General features: G+C 44.0%; 1 protein-coding gene across 1 annotated transcript in view; it reads left to right on the top strand.

The window, feature by feature from the left end:
- Window positions 1–450: 450 nt before the first annotated feature.
- The window catches only part of map2 (microtubule-associated protein 2), a gene marked incomplete at both ends in the record, with an annotated part of 41,815 nt that continues 24,864 nt past the window's right edge, over window positions 451–17,401 (top strand). The window contains 3 exon segments of the mRNA XM_080019519.1: window positions 451–688; window positions 8,972–9,076; window positions 15,992–16,066. Coding sequence (XP_079875645.1) covers window positions 451–688; window positions 8,972–9,076; window positions 15,992–16,066 — 418 coding nt within the window.

Raw genomic sequence — 17,401 nt, 5'->3', positions numbered from 1 at the left:
CGTACATATATTTACTTGCCAGCTTGTCTGCGTCGTGTTTGTGCTCTGATCAGCTGATCATTGATGACATGGCCTTATAACCACCATTGCTTGATACTGAATTTTTGTCAGTATCATTGTAGGGTAGAACCAAATAACTGCAGTGCCTAAATTATTTATTTTTACAAGGCTGAAAAATCTTTTATCTAACTAGGATTTAGTTTGATAGATCAATAATCCAAATATTTCATACATTTTGAATTACAAAAATACACAACACTTATCCTTACAGGACTCTCAGTCTCACATCTGCCATTCATCTCTCGCTACTGTGTGATTATCTGTATAATATATGTTATTTGATAATTGCTCTCTCTCTCTCTCTCTCTCTCTCTCTCTCTCTCGCGCTCCCAGATAGAAGGAGAGATATCCCCCTTGAGCTTTCTCTCGCCCAGCCTCCTGCTCCTCAGCATGGCGGACAGTCGACAGTCAGAGGACGGCGCCCCCCAGTGGGACCCGTCGGGAAGACAAGACCCCTCGGTTCCACACGGGGCCAATGGCTTCTCCTCTGCCACCTCCTCTACTGCCTCAGCCTACAGGGCCTGCCAGCCCGGGGCTGGCCCCCACGTAGGGGCCACTGCACCTTTCTCCTCGGCCAGGGAGAATGGCTTCAACGGGGATCTGACCGCAGCCCATGCTGTGACTGCCGGTAAGGGTAATAACCTGTAAATGTAGACTGACAAAACTATGGTCTGACTCATTTTATATCGATACAGATACCTGGATGTGGGATATTGGTTGACACACGGAAGCATGTTAGATGTCTCTTAATCATCTAATGACTGAGTCTAAAGCCCCTTTTACACAACAGTACTGCCAACCCTGGTGTTGTGCGTCATTGGGAGCAGTATTGATGCCATACCCACTGTATATTAGGAGATGGGGTAAGTTGTCCTAGAAGCCACCACCTCACCAACACAAATGTGCATTTAATATATGGATATAGATATTTTGAATACTTACTTAACTTTCATTGACTTAAATTTAATCTTGATTGGGCGAGGTCTGGAATAAGTCTTGATTTTGTCAAGCAAAGTTTATTTGTTGCATTGATGGAGTATACTACAATGCAATTGTGATTTATTTGAAAAATGGGGGCGTTATTAGTTTGCTGAAAAAATAATGAAATTGGAGATGTTTGATCCCACTCACGGAGGGGCTTTGGGGCCAAGAGAGGGATTGCTTGCTTGTTAAGAATGTGTGCGTGTGTGTGTCTTTCTCCGAACACAGCAGCGTGGGAGGGCGCTCTCAGAGCTCTACCTAGCATCGAGCACCATTGTTACGCCACTGTAATTAGAGAGCTCTTTTGGTTTTATCCTTTCCCCCTACAGTATGAGGCTTGCACAGTGCGTAACCATGGCAACGCCTCCTCTATAACTGACTTCTTTTGTTCGTATTCACTGGAGTCATTTGTCTTGTGAAAGCCCTGCTATGTCCAGTTTTGTGCTGACACACTCCTGTGTATGTGTGTGTGTGTGTGTGTGTGTGTGTGTGTGTGTGTGTGTGTGTGTGTGTGTGTGTGTGCGCCTTGGTGCACCCGAAGAAAAGACTATAGTTTGCAAGGCTGGGTTGTATTTATTAATGTACCCACGTATCGATCTATGGATTGATTGATGGATTGAATGATTGACTGATTGATTGATTGATTGATTGGTCTCACTCGGGTCACCAACAACTCAACCCCCCTGTCCATCGCAATTTTTCTCCTGAACCACAATCTCGCCACCTAAAGAAACAGTTGATTAGTCTTTTGTCTGCCTCTCTTTCTCTGATCTGTTGTCTCCTGAGATGATTGTTACAATGGCGCTGTTGCGTCCAATCCATAGACTGTAGAAATAAATGGACAAAGCTCCTGTGATGTCACTCACTGGTTTCTGAAGAGATTATTTGAAGCCTCGAGTTTGGGTTTAGGCTCGCCGCCATCTTGGCAGGAAACCGCGGCAGAACTTTTTAAATGAGGGCACAGAGGCTTGCTGTAGTGAGGCTGGGCCAGTGAAACCAGCAGAAGTAGGAAAGAGACCCACTTAGCTTGACCGCCAACGAGATACAGCACCTGTCAATCAAGCCGGCCACTCCCCAAATATACCCCTCTTTAAGCGTCAATATCCCCTTATAATAATTACAGAATCACATGATTTGAAAAACTATTGACCTGATTGATAGCAAGAAGTTTGTCATTTTTTCATTGCCTTCCATTCAGTCTGAGGATTTCTGAAGCCCTTTCTGATGTCATTACCCAAACTTCAGTTTAAGGCACTTCCCGCTCCAGACCTTTTTGAAAGACCTCTGTGATCTTCATGCTAATTCCAAACGCTGATAAGAGGCACCATTTGGGACTCACTCAACCTGACATGGAGGAATAGAAGCCACTCTGCTGCTAAGTGTCATGTCAAGAACTGTTCCTTCTGATCAGGCACTCGCTGTTTTTACAGAGGAGGGTACGCTACCTAGCGTAACAGTCTGAAGCAAAGAACACCTAATCATCAAGACCCATGCACTAAAGAATGCCTCCAATCGCACACACACACATGCGTGGGTGCTAAATCTCAATACAGTGGTTCTCATTGCTTATAGGGCGGTCCCATCTGCCAGCTTTTTAAGTGGGCTAGCTACCGCTTAGCAATTGCGTTTACATAATTAGCACCCGCCGTGGCTTCATGTGTTTCCCCAGCTCATTATTATCGCGTATCAAAGACATGAGGAGGATAAACAGCCTCCGCCAGGCTTCAAAGCCAAGGGCTGAATCTGATGTCAACAAACGATTGATTATGTGCATTCCACAATGAGGTGGGGTGGATGTTTTCCACTCACCCTCTTGAGAGGCGCGCCCCTGTTGAACCCACAGGTAGCTCAGCGTAAGAAATACTTCAATTTTAGTTGCCAGTTAGGGTAAACACCTCAACCTTCAGCCTTTGCTGTTTTCCAATGATTCTACTGCCCCATATCACCTTCTCCAGCTTAGTATTCCAGACGGTAGAGAGAGCCCCACCAAGCTGTTGCACAGAAAGTCTACAGTCACTCAATTGAAGAAGGTGTTAATTGCACTGAGCACCGACTGATTCACATTCATTCTCCTAAGTTTGTCAAGAAAATAGCAGCCTTGACTAATATTTAGTAATGCACTCGATGACAGTTGGCTTCAAAGGTCAGTTTGTTGTCCAAAATGGGAGTCAGATATTTGACATCCTTCCGCTCTGTATTGTCCTGGCTACTGGGATAGGCAGCACAGTTGTGTCTTGTCTCTGACAATTTATTTTCCTTTGTCAGCATCATCAGCTCAATGGAATTTGGCGGGAATGTCATTGTTGAATCTGGTTTGCAGATGATTGGGGGTCTTCGCAAAATCTGAGTTGTCAATAATCACAATGTGGTAGAGTGTATATAACATTGGCAGGACCACTGAACCCTGTGGTGACCCAGTAGATAGTCTCTGGGTAAGCAGTTGGGATCACCAGTTGCTATTGTTGGACCCAAATGCAGACACAGCAAATACATCTTTATTTAAACTAAGACAGTTGCAGTCAGTTGTAACAACTAGTACAGAGACTAGACTGACCAGTAGCCAGGGTTTGTAATCATGGACGGGACACACTGGAGACATCCACAGGCCTGGAAGGGAAATACAGAGAAAGGATACAGGAGCATAGCCCTGACAGAAATGACATTATCCAAAGAACAGCATGAGGTGAGGGTTGAGGTCGGGGTATTTTCTGAGACATTAAATTGCCTCGGATGGTGTTTAAGTTACCAGAAAAGTCGGCGCATGCTAGTCTGAGGGATGACTTTGGGCTTTGAGGTGAGAAGCAAAACAAGGTGGAGCAGTGATGGGTTAGTATCATCACGTCCAATGTTCTGTGAATAAGCAAAATGAAAAGGATCCACTGTCCAGGAGTTCACAACATTTCATGATGACTGCTGTTAATGCCACACACCTTGAGTCACTTGATCCCCTTGGGATGGGGGATATGATTCTCTGATGCTGGGAATGTATGCTCTTGGAGTGAGGGATGAAACAAATCACGGAAACTTGAAAAGTGAAGTATTCAAATTGGTTTATTATCTCTTGGTTTTGAAAAAAGATCTGATGTATATATTTTTTTTCATGGCATGCTGCCTTGGAATAGGGCCCTTAATTGACCGGTCTGGAGTGACAATTTGTTTTCATTTAGTTGTGTAATCTGTCATTTGTAGACAACAGCATCTCTCCAGGAGCAGTCCACACAAATTTGAGGCATAGACGTTCTGTTGGAGAGTCCAAAATGGAGGAAGCTGTCATTTTAGCTGTGTGCCCTCATTTTACAATCATATAATTATGCTCTTCCGGAATAGAACTTGCCACACGAAAGAGGCTCAGCATGGTTTGCCGTGATGTCGTTGTTATGTCGTAGCAGATGAAGTACGTTTCCTCAGTTCATGATTGGAGAGTTAGCTAGCCTCCTAAACAACCCTGTAGCTTTGGAGGCTGCCAGGACTAGACAAGCCAAAGGAATTTCACACTAGTAATTACTGGTGGCAATGGATTTCCGAATTTGCTGTTCTGACATTCCTGTGAAACAAAGAGGGTTGCAAAAAAAGACGCCCACCTGTGCAGAGAGAGAAAGAGAAGAGGGAAAACAGGGAGACAGAAAGGGAGGGGACAAGTGGGTGGGCCGGCCTGGGTGAAGAGCTGCAGGCTGGCAGCAGCTGAGGGGGCTCTTGTCTCCAATTATTTGGGGAGCTGGACCTGACGCCCGTCCCGGCAGGACGGGTCACCGTGATCACACTCCGTTCCCATTTTAAACATTTCAAATTTTGATCTGGAAATGTGGCCCCTTTTGCGGTTTGTCTAATCTCTCCATGTCATTTTGATGTTCTTGATGGTTTGTTTCCCTTTGTTCCTGACTCAGTAAACATGCCGATAAAGCCCTCCAAAAAGACATGGTCCTTTTTTTTGTGCATGTGTGCATTTGTGCATTTCTGCAAAAAAAAAATCATCTTTATGCAAATGTGGTAAACTAGTTGGTATATGTTGACATTAATGAACGATCATTTCCAATATTATTGGGTTTAAAATGCAGATTGTCAACTTGGGTCAGTGTCTCTGTGCCTTTGATTTGTATTATTTGGTGTTGGAGAAAGAGAGAGATAGAGGGAATTGAGAGGGAGGGAGGGAGGGAGGGAGGAAGATAGAGAGAGAGGGTGATTGCCACCAGCACTGAGGCATGTCCCTGGCATCCGAATTAGACCGGGGTCCCTAACGACGCAGGGGGCCGTCCTGGCCTCGCTGTTTGTTGCCATGGTAACCGCTCAATTCACACATTCTCCGGTGCTGGCTGCCTGCTATCAAGACCGAACACACACACACGCACGCATGCATGCATGCGGACACACACACACACACACACACACACACACACACACTCACGCGCACTGGTAATCTCTCTGTTTTTTCAGGTCTCTGTCGCCCTCTTTCTCTACATCTCTCACTGTATGACTCCTTCTCCCTTTCCCCTAGTGCCACCTCAATCATGTGTGTGTGTGTGTGTGTGTGTGTGTGTGTGTGTGTGTGTGTGTGTGTGTGTGTGTGTGTGTGTGTGTGTGTGTGTGTGTGTGTATGTGTGTGTGTGTGTTTCTGGCAGACTGGGTTGCTGTGCAGCGCTCAGCTCAGAGCCCTAGTCTTAGTTGGAGCTCAGAGAGAGCAGCGCTTGCACCACTTCCGCAGTCTGCTCCTTGTACAGGTAAAAACACAAATTTTATTTTACTGGTGGTCTATGTGGGTGTGTCTGTGTGAGCCTGCCTATGTGTGGGTGGATTTCCTAATCTTTCTTTATGTTTTACCAGTGATATAGATTTGTTATGTCTTACAGTACCTTGCAGGGTGTGTACTGTATATGTCAGTCTGATAAGTTGCGCTGGGCAATGTGGAAAGCTGTGTCTTGGCAATCATAGGGAATATTACACAATTTGAATATTATACACCCATGTTGAAAAAAAATGAAAATGAGGTGCTATAGTGCACTAAACAGGAATCTAAAGGGCAAATATTGTCTGTAATTGTGTGTCGGGGTTACGGTTGACATTGTATTGTTTTATCGATAAACATTAATAGCAATTATAAGCCTCCATCAACCGATATGAGCTGAGACTGACCAAGCTATTTCAAGACTAAGACCAAGAGTAAGACTATGACTAAGACTAAGACTAAGACTAGATCCACAACTTCTCTCAAAGCCTCAGCTATATGTCTTATATGGCGGTATGTGTGTGTGTGTGTGTGATTGTACAAGACCGACAGATAGGCGACCATTGTCTCACTAAACTGAACCCATTGCCCTTTGCGGGTGCTGTTATTCTGTTTTCAGACGTGTGTGTGTGTGTGTGTGTGTGTGTGTGTGTGTGTGCGTGCGTGCGTGCTTGTGTGTGTCTGACAGTGTGTCGTCACATCTATCTCTGTGTGTATATATGTACAAGGGTCTGCGTATGTGTGAAGCTGCCTTGCCTGTGTGTGTGTGTATTAGTGTGTCTGAGTCTGAGTCAGACAGCCAATCAAGATACGGTGCACGTTTGCCATCCAGCCAGACATGGCTGTGAGGAGCCATGTCACTACCAGACTGTGGGGGGGCGGGGGTGGGAGGGGTGGCGGGGGTGAAATCAAGGGCGTGTGTGTGTGTGTGTGTGTGTGTGTGTGTGTGTGTGTGTGTGTGTGTGTCTTATGTCTGTGTCGTGTTATGATAAGGAATTGTTTTGTATTCAGATAATTAGAGTGAATTTCACACAGTATCAATCAATAGTCTGTTCCTCCTAGGGTGATTGAACTGCATGGTGTTGTAAGGTACAAAATAACCAAAACAAAATTAAGCTATAAATGAAGATATCTGAATTTCCCAATGGTGAAAAACCGCCGAAAAGACGGCGGACGTCTGTGTCTATAATGATGTGGGGCTTTGTCAACAACTAGAGACTTGAACAGACCAAAACATGCCTGCTATGACGTGTGGTAGGACAAAAAGGACGGAAATGAAAGACTCATTTAAAGTCCACATACACTACTTAAATGTTTCTCTCTCTTTCTCATATCTGCAATGTGAATATGTGTATATGTTATTTGAGAAAATCTCTCTCTCTCTCTCTCTCTCGCTCTCTCTCTCTCTCTCTCTCTCTCTCTCTCTCTCTCTCTCTCTGCCCTTCCGCTGCTGGGGAAGGGCTAATGTCAGTACCCTCTTGCCTGACTGATTTAAAATCCTTGCATTCAAACAAAGGGACACTTGAGGGCTCGTGACGCATGTGCGTAGCTGTTCCTTGGCAAAAACAAAAAGTATTTTCCAGTTTTCATTCTGATCCAGCAGCGGGGGTTATACCGTTATACCGTAGCTGTGTGCCGAAACAAATGCGTGGTAATCCCATCGCGTCTTCCAGAAAATCAGGTTGGAGGTGTGGGCACTGATGTCAGGGGTGTATGGTCAGACTCTAGAGTTGTAGGGGCACTGGTCGGGGTCTCAGGGGCTGTTAGAAGTCTTGGAGGTTTCGTGCCTGTGTTCTATTTTTCTACATTGGAAAGAAGAGAATTCCCGTCATAGGTAAATGCTTAAAACACCTCTGCTGCACTCGAAAATGGGAAAATGGCCGATGTGAGTGGGGGAGTGGGCTGTGACGAGTGTTCCTGAAAGAAGAGCGAGTGTGTGTGTGTGCGTGCGTGCAAAAAAGCTCATGAATGCGCGCACACGCCTCTTAGCGAGAATTTGCATGTGTTTCTGCCTCCGTGCTTGTTTCGGATGGATCGCATATGCGAGTGCATGGGTGTGTATTTGGGTCTGTGCGTGGGTGAAGGCGATGTTGGCCCGGAAAGCGGCACCAGAAAAAGAAACATGGCAGCAAGCGAAACAAAAGCAGCAGCCAGGCCCGCTAATCTCATGTAACGCTATGGAAATGTCATTGAATACCGTCACAGCAACCGCACCACAAGCCATCCTTCACCCCAGTCATCGCTCAAGCAAAGAAAGCCCTGAAATTAATCAGTTTAAATGAAATCCCTTATGTAACCGCCAGATGCTTGCAGGCAAGTTATCAAACGCAAGTAGGAAAAAAAAGCTTCTCATACTGAATGCATCAATAAGTAAGAGATGCCCTTCACACTTTTCAGGGCAGACCTGTCGTCCTGTGGCCAAAGGTGATCGGGTTTGCAGGTCTCAAACGGCTTTAAAGGGCCCCCCCTTAAGCGTCCCCTAAAGGAAGACATAGGAACTACACCAACATCTCCAAACCTGATGCTCCTCCTCCACCAGGCTTTTAAGCCTTTGTAGCAGAGGGATCTTGCAACACCACTTATTTGGATGACGAATGTTCGTCCATGCTTGCGCAAACCAAAATAAGACCAGTTTGGGGATATAAGCGGTGTCGTGCATGGGGCAAGTTTAGTAGCATTTCCTTAGCCTTCCTCCATCTTAAGCAGAGAGCCCGGTGCGAACAGTTTTAAGAGCTTGAAGTCTCAGCAGCCGTTGAAGTAACGGACCGGCTGGCATTCACCGACATAGGCGAACTTCTGCCAGTATACTGTACCTTGTACCTTTAGAGTCCTGCTAGATCTCCCTGAATCAGGAATTTGCTTATTGAAGGTTTTCTGTCATCCTTCTGTTTTGTTCTTGCATTGTTTATTTAATTTAAGCCATTTGAAAAAGGCCAAGGGATCGCTATAGACAGACATCCCACTGTATTTAAAGCTCGGGTTAGTTGTTTTTACTCAAGCAAACCATCCATAGGTCTTAGGTTAGCCAGGTTTCAGCACGTTTCCATGGTGACATGTGTGGGACCCGTAGAGCTGTTGAAGCCTCCCTGCAAACCAGCTTTAATTTGGCTCATGAAAACCACCGTCAAGATTGCCGTATCAGGTCATTTAAAAACGCTGATGAAGGTTGATGGGCAAGGACTGATTGATTTGTCTTACATTTGCTTTCAGAGCAAGTGTCTGCGCGGATTGTGCAGGAAGTGACGGCGGAGGCGGTGGCGGTTCTGAAGGGAGAGCAGGAGAGCCAAGCAGACACTGCCAAAAGGCTGCCATCAGGTAGGCTATGAACACACACACACACACACACACACTGCGGTGTGAATGATAACATCAAGGCCTTCAATTTTAATGCCAAAATCTAAAGGTGACCTATTATGCTCCTTTTCAACAGGTTAATATAGGTCTCTGAGGTCCCCAAAAATTTGTTTTTATTTATTTTTTGCTGAAAAGACCACTCAGATTATGTATTAGAGCCATTCTAACATGCCTCTGCTCCGTTCTGTTCCAAAACGGGCTGTTCCAGCGTGTGTAGCTCTAATTGTAAATGAGCAGCCAGGTCCCTGGTTCTGAGCCACTCGGTTTTGAGTTTTATTTACTCTGCAAACTTTAACTTATTTCCCCTTATCAGTACACGTAAGTCATTTTCCGAATAAATTTGAGGTGAGAAATAAGCCATCCAATTGCTGACTTAACTGATATTAGATCTACAAGGCCTAATTTAAAAATATTGTTCCGACTTTCACCGCGTCGTCCAGAGCAGCGCGGAGCTTGGAGCGCTGCGGGATACGGCCGGGCTTGGGGCTTCTTTTGCTTCATTCAATTACGGAAATGTCGGAAAATACAATAAAATAAATACATCTACGGTTTTGTATGGAAAAACTCGGAGCAGATCGCTGTAGCCTACAGTACAATCCTACCGTGGACACACACACACACACACACACACACACACACACACACACACACACACACACAGAAAGAAACACAGCAAATACTGACTCTGCAGTTTCTTCACGAACAATTGGTATTAATCCCTCTTTAGTTTAAAATATTTGTGCTGGTCTCTGCAGCCCACAACAGAGCACTTCCTATGCTAAGCTTTTAGCGTCGATGCCAGCGGGTCCAGTGGCGCTCCAGCCGTGGGTGGAGTTACTCAGATGGGGGGTGGTTCTAATTCTACCGAAGCGCTTAATGACAGAGTTAGTTGAACGCCTCGTTTCACCACACGTTTTCCGCTATAGACAGCTCACAAACAACTGACCGAGTTGTCTTATTTCATGGAGCGAACAAATGGCAGTGTTGTTACAATTCTAAGTGTGTTTTATTCGAATGAGTGGTAGAAGTAAAGAAAAAACGTCCGACACATCTTTTGTTTCAAGCTAACCTTGGCCAAATAGCTACTCACTGCAGGTCAGACACCACTTCCAGAGATCGTTGCACGGACACTCGTACTGAGGGTGTGTGTAGGGTTTTGTGGATGGCAGTGGACCAAAGCACTGTGAGCACATGGGGGGGTGGGGATGCAATCTTTTGAAAGTTAAAAACGCATAGTTTTGCATCTTTAATCAGCACAAGTGCCTACAATGCATATTGTTATTTTATTCTAAATGATATAGTTCTGTTGACAATGATGAGGGGGACAACTCTGTTTTTCCCAGGAAAGGGGGATCCAGACCCCCCTGTACCCCCCATAGCTTCCACCCCTGGGGGTAAAGGGGACCTTTGAGAAAGCTGGTTTAAATCACTGGTGATTGACTTTGATAATTGCGTCAATACTAGGGAGTACCCCCCAAAACATCTACGACATTCAATGCCGGAGACCAAAGAGGTCGATCTCTTCAACTTTAGTGTTTGGCTGTCTAAGTCGATGTCCTAAAGGCGGAAAAAGTGAACCACTCTAGTAAATAACCTTCCACTCTCTATATTTCTGTCTGTCTGTCTGGAAAAAGACAATGGGTATTGATAATTGTTAAAGAACCGGTGTCCAAGTCAAGGTTTCCTATCGGTACAAATAACAGTATATATATATTTTTGGAATGATAGCCTGCCCGATACAACCTGGGATTTCATTTTTCAAGTCCACAACCATTCCCCCAGGCACTGCACCAGCAGACTTTGCAGTGTCATGTCAGTAACACTGCACACATATACTATGTGCCGGTTCATGTGGTTTAAGGGACATTAATATTCATTTTGACTTCCGAACGGCGTGGCTTTTTGGACTCCCTTTGGAGCTTGCGGTTTTAGAGACGAAAATGAAGAGTGTTTGTCCTAGTTTAGCCAGTGCGATTACGTCTGATCTGTCCACTTCTGGCCTCCTTCTATTGCCATAAACTAGATGCACCCTGACAGCCAGTCACATGCACACACAAACACACACACACGCTCAAACACACACAAACACACGCACACACACACACACACACACACACACACACACACACACACACACACACACACACACACACACACACACACACACACGCGCAAATAAAATATGTGTAAATTAGTTCACAAACCAAATATATCGGCCACTGAATGTCCTGACTGAGGAATTCTTTTGCAAGGAATGCACACATTCATAATGTGCATTTATTCTTCTTTGCTTTTATATAATGTCTTCTATGCCTTATGTAGAGCATTTTGAATTGCCCCTGCGTAAGAAATGTGGAAGACAAATCAGAGTTTCCGTGAGAAAAAATTGGTGCCTGTCAACGTGTCCTGGAAGATTTCAATTTCCTGGACAATTGGGAGAGATTCCAGTCAAATATTATGTGTTTATTGAGTGTAAAAACAATTGATTAGCGGCCTATATAGAGAATGACATCATCAAGGCATGTAGATGTATAATGTTTTTTATTCAATAATAAAAATAAAACAAGTCCCGTCAGTAAACTCCATTTTAAAATTAACTAAATAACAATTATGAATATTACTGCTTATTGGAAACAATTATTTTCCGTTCGTGAATGATAAGTAACAAGTGCAGCCGCTTTAATTTACATGTCATTAAAATAACATTTTGATCAAATCAAAAACAAAATAAATATGTCAAGTAGGTCTAAATAAATAATGAAGTTTGTGGTGTTGTCCGTCTTCGTCAGGACGTTATTTTACAGTATGAATATTTACCAGCTGCTTTGGGTCTGAGCTTAAATATCCCCAAAAAACGCCAAACTATGGATGTATGTGTCCCAACGACACTTCATCTTTCTGTTTCTCCTCTGAGTTCTAGACGCTGTGGATCCTGTCCTCGAGGGAGGGGGCGGGTCTTAGTTCTATGTCGACAAAGGTGATTGGTCAGAGGTGAAGCTTTCACTCAGCTTGAGATCGTCCAAACTGACTGAAATGAACAGATCTGCGAGTTTTTTTAATCTAAATGATCCACGCAGCACTAATTCAAACTGTGCTTGGAGGGAATTTTTTTTTTAAATTTATGTCGGACTTCAACAGATTTTCCCGGTGAAAAACTGGCAACCAGCGCATTTATTATTATTATTAATTAATAATAGAAACACTGATACAAATAATGTTGCCTTGCCTTGCCAAACAGATGAACACCAACAGAAAAACCTTCAGCTGGAGATATTTTCAGCACATGTACAGTAGGTATCCCATTGTTCCGGTGCTTTTAAACAGGAGGAACCATCGTCATTAAAGTCAATAATGTCCCCTTGATTTCTGAACGTCTGTCTCCTAACATTCACTGTCACTGGCATCCGTAGCCCGTTTTAAATCGTTTTTATGAAGCACATTACCACATTTCGTTGTGCCAATTAGTCAACTCTGCAGTCATCACTTTTAATACAGTGTAATACGTCGCTCATTAGCACCACATTAGTCACGACACCATATTCACCAGGTTTGTTGTTCTTAGTGTTTAAAGGTTGATCTATTTCCATTATTGTTGTGTGATTGCTGCAAGCAATCAAACTTAGTAATCTTCGCTCTTTGTTCAACTTCTTCACCTTCTTTTTATTCTTCCGTACCTTTTTTGGATCATATCTACTCACACATTTTTGCAGATAGACACATTTTCACATGTAAAATATCTTTGCATCCTTCACACTCCAATTTTCACATGTAGAGCATATTTCTCTTATGTGGACTTTTTACTATATTTTACAGTTATTGAGACAGGAATATTTTACTGTGATAATCTTTTGAGTGGCCACCTATGGGAGAGCGCATGTATTATTATTATTATTATTATTATTATTATTATTATTATTATTATTATTATTATTATTATTATTATTATTATTTAGTATTCTGGAGGCCTCTATTCTTCTCAAACATATTTAAACCTTCAAGTAAAAAAGAAAGTGATTCACAAATACAGGATGAACAGGAATTAAAGGTCTAAAGCAAGACATCCATTTATATTCCATATTGCTATTGATTAACACCAGTGTGGAGTCTATGCGTATATTACTATTGAAAAATGCTGACTGTATACTCTTGTTGCATTTTGAAAGAAATATCACTTTTCAGCATGTCATCATTACTTATCTTGATGACATAAGAAGATGGAGTCCTCCATTGAATGTCTGATAAATTCACAACATGAATAGAAGCTGCTATGGAGCGACTTTAACGAGTTGGAGTTTAATTTGACATTTTTTAGATGAAACTGTTCTGTTTGTGTGACCAGGAATAGTGAATCGGGTTTTTGTCACCGGTTACATCTTAGCTGTGAAGTTGACACCAAAGATTATCCCACATTCCAGCCACACAAAGGGAATAAATACCACATCATGTACATCAACCTCACTTCTTTACCAAAGTCTGTCCCAGGAAGGTGAAAGGGATTAGCGAAGGATCCCAGTCAGGCAGCCCGAAAGTTTGCACACGCACACACACACACACACACACACACACACACACACACACACACACACACACACACACACACACACACACACACACACAATCATTTTTTTAATGGACGTCTCTGTTAGATGCATATGTGCGTATGTCTACGTGCATATATTCATTAATATCTCAAATACTACAGGCGCTAAAATAATCAGACCTGGCCCCCATGTTATTGTATCATGGTGTATTTTACGTTTGGGCTAATAAATCATGAACCATGAGGCGTAGAACAAACGTTTTTGCACAGTGTGTTCCTCGGAGGAAGCCAATTTGACTGATGTAAGCCATGCCCATTTGCGCCTCAAAATATGTTCTGCCATTTTGGATTTTGCACACACACACACACACACACACACACACACACACACACACACACACACACACACACAGTCTCACACACACACACACACACACACACACGCACACTTATGCACACGCGCACACACATGAGCGCGCGCACACAGACAGACACACACACACACACACACACACACACACACACACACACACACACACACACACACAGACACACAGAAGGAAAACTCTGTTTGTTGAGAATCCAACTTCTGTAATCGCTGTTTTCAACATCCCTGTAATTCCTGCTCGATCTGAATACTTGAGGTGCTTTGATGTCACTATATTCCCCATGATGCTTTTCAGCTCAATAGCCTGTTAAGCTGCTCATCTCCAAATGAATGGGGATAAATGCCTAAAAGCCATTTATGCGAGGAATCTGTGCTCCCTGTGTGGTGTCTCTCTCTTCTGACTCCCTCTTTCCGTCTGTATCCGTCTGGAAAGTCAACTGAGGTGCAGTGAAGCGCACCACACACTGAGCGATTCTGGTCGTCTTTACCGCCATCCCAGAGAAAATAATTGGCGTGCTGGACAAAATGTTTTGTTGTGAGCAATGGTCCGCTGTCTCGGGTTGTTCAGCATGTCAGGGGGTCATGGACGGTTGATAACCTACTGATGCACCAGATGTACGTTCTTGCGGCGGCCATGAATTTGGCACCACAGTCTTGCAGTGGGGCCAGTGCCACGACGCTTGTCCCGCTGAATGAGCCATAGGAGGTATGAAATGATGACATGTCAAAAAACAGAAAAAAACATGCTAAACTCGGACCAGGTACCAAGGTCACCTGGGATACAATCAATGAGGGCAGATATGAAAATTATAGTATGGACATGAATGTCTTTGCCATCATTATTACAACTGCCTGTTGTTTCCATGAAACCATTTTAAATGTTTCAACTCCCACCGTCTGACGATGCTGAAAATCAATATTTTGCCTATTTCCCTTCACAGAACCTGACACAGTAAGCCTAAAACCGTGGCCTTCAAAAGGGGGTCCGCGGAGGTACTGCAAGGAGTCCACCAATTTTTCAGAATAAGTCAGAATACATTTTGTTTGAAAGTTTTCAAAATGTATTTTAGACAAAAATAATAAAATTGACTCAACTCCAATCATTAACACTCGAACAGCAGTGTTCTTTTTTTTTTTTTCGGTAATGGGCTGAAACTAAATGTCCTGCACAAGACGCTGAAGTAAGCACTAGCAGGCGATTCACAGCATCTGGCGTTGGTGGTGTGCTCAGAAAGCTCATTGTATTGATATTAAATGGCTTGTAAAACCACATTTCAGATTTTGTGAAAACTTTATTTTATTCATGAAAACGAGGAAAAGAGGGATTTCACTGTTTTTTCAATATGCAGGTTATTTAAAACCAGGTCGAAATGAAAAACTGGAAAAATAAAATGACTGGACTTAAATTCGTCAATATTGGACTACATTATAATAAAAAGTCTAAGCAGCATTTCAAACCTTATTTCAGATTGGTGAAGCCTTACCTACCTATTTGAGAAACAACAAAAAGGTGCATATCACTGTACTTTTTACACACAGGCTGACCGGTCTACTAACTGAACTAAACTAACAGAAATAAAACTAAATCTAAAATGAAAACAGACAGGAACTGTAAGCATCAGTGCTGTGTATATAAATAGGTTAATAAGACATAAATATGTCATTATAGACCAGGCTTAAAATGCAATTTTATAAAAAATGGAAAAAAAAAAAGAAACAAGGGGGTCTCTGCTGTTTCTCTATCCACCTCTCTATCCTCTATCCTCGCTCCTTTGGCTGAAAACGGTTGAAGACCCCGGGCCTAAAAGACAGCCAAGACCATGTGGTCCTGCCAGGAGGCCTCTCCTGGCAGGACAAGGAAATATGTCATATGTCTAAACAAGGCTCATTAGGCTCATTCTCTCTCTCTCTCTCTCTCTCTCTCTCTTCGTGTCTTCCTCGCTCGCAGTCGAAGACACCACCAACTTACCTCCTTCCCCCCCTCCTTCGCCTGCCGCCCAACATTTTGGCCCACTGGAACGAGGTAAGCCCCCCTCCACCCTCCTGATCGCCACCCTCAGCCCCACTGCCAGACGGAGTATGCGTGTGTGTGTGTGCGTGTGTGCGTGTGTGCGTGTGTGCGTGTGCGTGTGTGTGCGCGTGTGCGTGTGTGTGTGTGTGTGTGTGTGTGCGCGCGCGTGCGTTTCAGCGTGAGCCTGTTTCAAATGCGAGAGTTGTGTTTTAGTCGTCCCACCCCAGTCCTGCCCCGTCCCCCCAGTCTCCCTTGACTGGGCGGTGTGTTTCGGGTGGAAAATCAACAATTTCTTCGTCTTCGAGAAGAGAGGAGCGCACGCGTCGGGACGGCGTCCGGGGGCAGCGCCTCCACTCGTTGCGCAAGGCGCCAAAACATCATTTTAATTTCATTTGTTTTCCTTTTTTTCTTTTACAAACCACCTTATTTTTTCCTCCAAACGACGCTTCCCTTCTCATCAATCGTCACCCTCAACGCCCTCTACCACTCTTATACTTTCTCGCCTCCGAGTAAAACATCTTTGCATCCTTTTTACCCCAACGTCACAGCGTGTTTGGGATTGCACGAGTGCCCCCCACCCCCCACCTCCACCCCTTGCACCCCCACCGAGCATGACCTCCACCCGGACACACACACACACACACACGCACGCACGCACGCACGCACACACACACACACACACACACACACACACACACATCAACACACCCCTACTGCCTCATCGAAACACCAACACGTCTCCCATGCGTGGACCCATGTGAACCCATCCGTGTTTGTCTGTTTCTTCAACCATGTGACAGCCATGCTAGTTGAGTTGGCCCTGCCAGCCCCACCCACCCTCTACCCCAAAGTACTTTTGGTTCTTTCTATTCCGTTGGCTTTGGTGGGAAATGGACGTCATGCGTTCCACACGTTCAATTGTTTGGTTTTGTTAATATTCCATTCGTTGGCCTGGTCCTTGCACCAGGGCCCTTGAATCAGCCCCACTATGTCCAGTGTAAGGTGGGAAGTGGTTCCTCCATTTTATTTTATGAACTAATGGTATTCATAAAAGTATGACATTGTTTCGATTGGTTTTGTTTGTATTGACAGTCAAAATACATTTTGGCCAACATAAATGTAGGAACTGCTTCTCTCTGGCCACAGAAAAGGGGGGTGGGCTCTTCTGTCAACAAAGTTGGTGATCGCAGTAAAGTCGCTGAAAAAAGGGCCTAGATACTAGTTTCCTTCATTTTTTTGGGCTTAATAATGGATTACCTATAAATCTTTTATTACCGGCAGACCCAAACTCATCCACCTCCCAGTCCGTTGTCACTGTCTCCTTGTCGATGTCTCGTGGCCTTGTTT

The sequence above is a fragment of the Zeus faber genome, assembly GCF_960531495.2.
Source record: "Zeus faber genome assembly, chromosome: 18".
NCBI lineage: Eukaryota > Metazoa > Chordata > Actinopteri > Zeiformes > Zeidae > Zeus > Zeus faber.
Note: the sequence above shows the minus strand (reverse complement) of the source record. Positions and strands in the feature narration are given on the sequence as shown.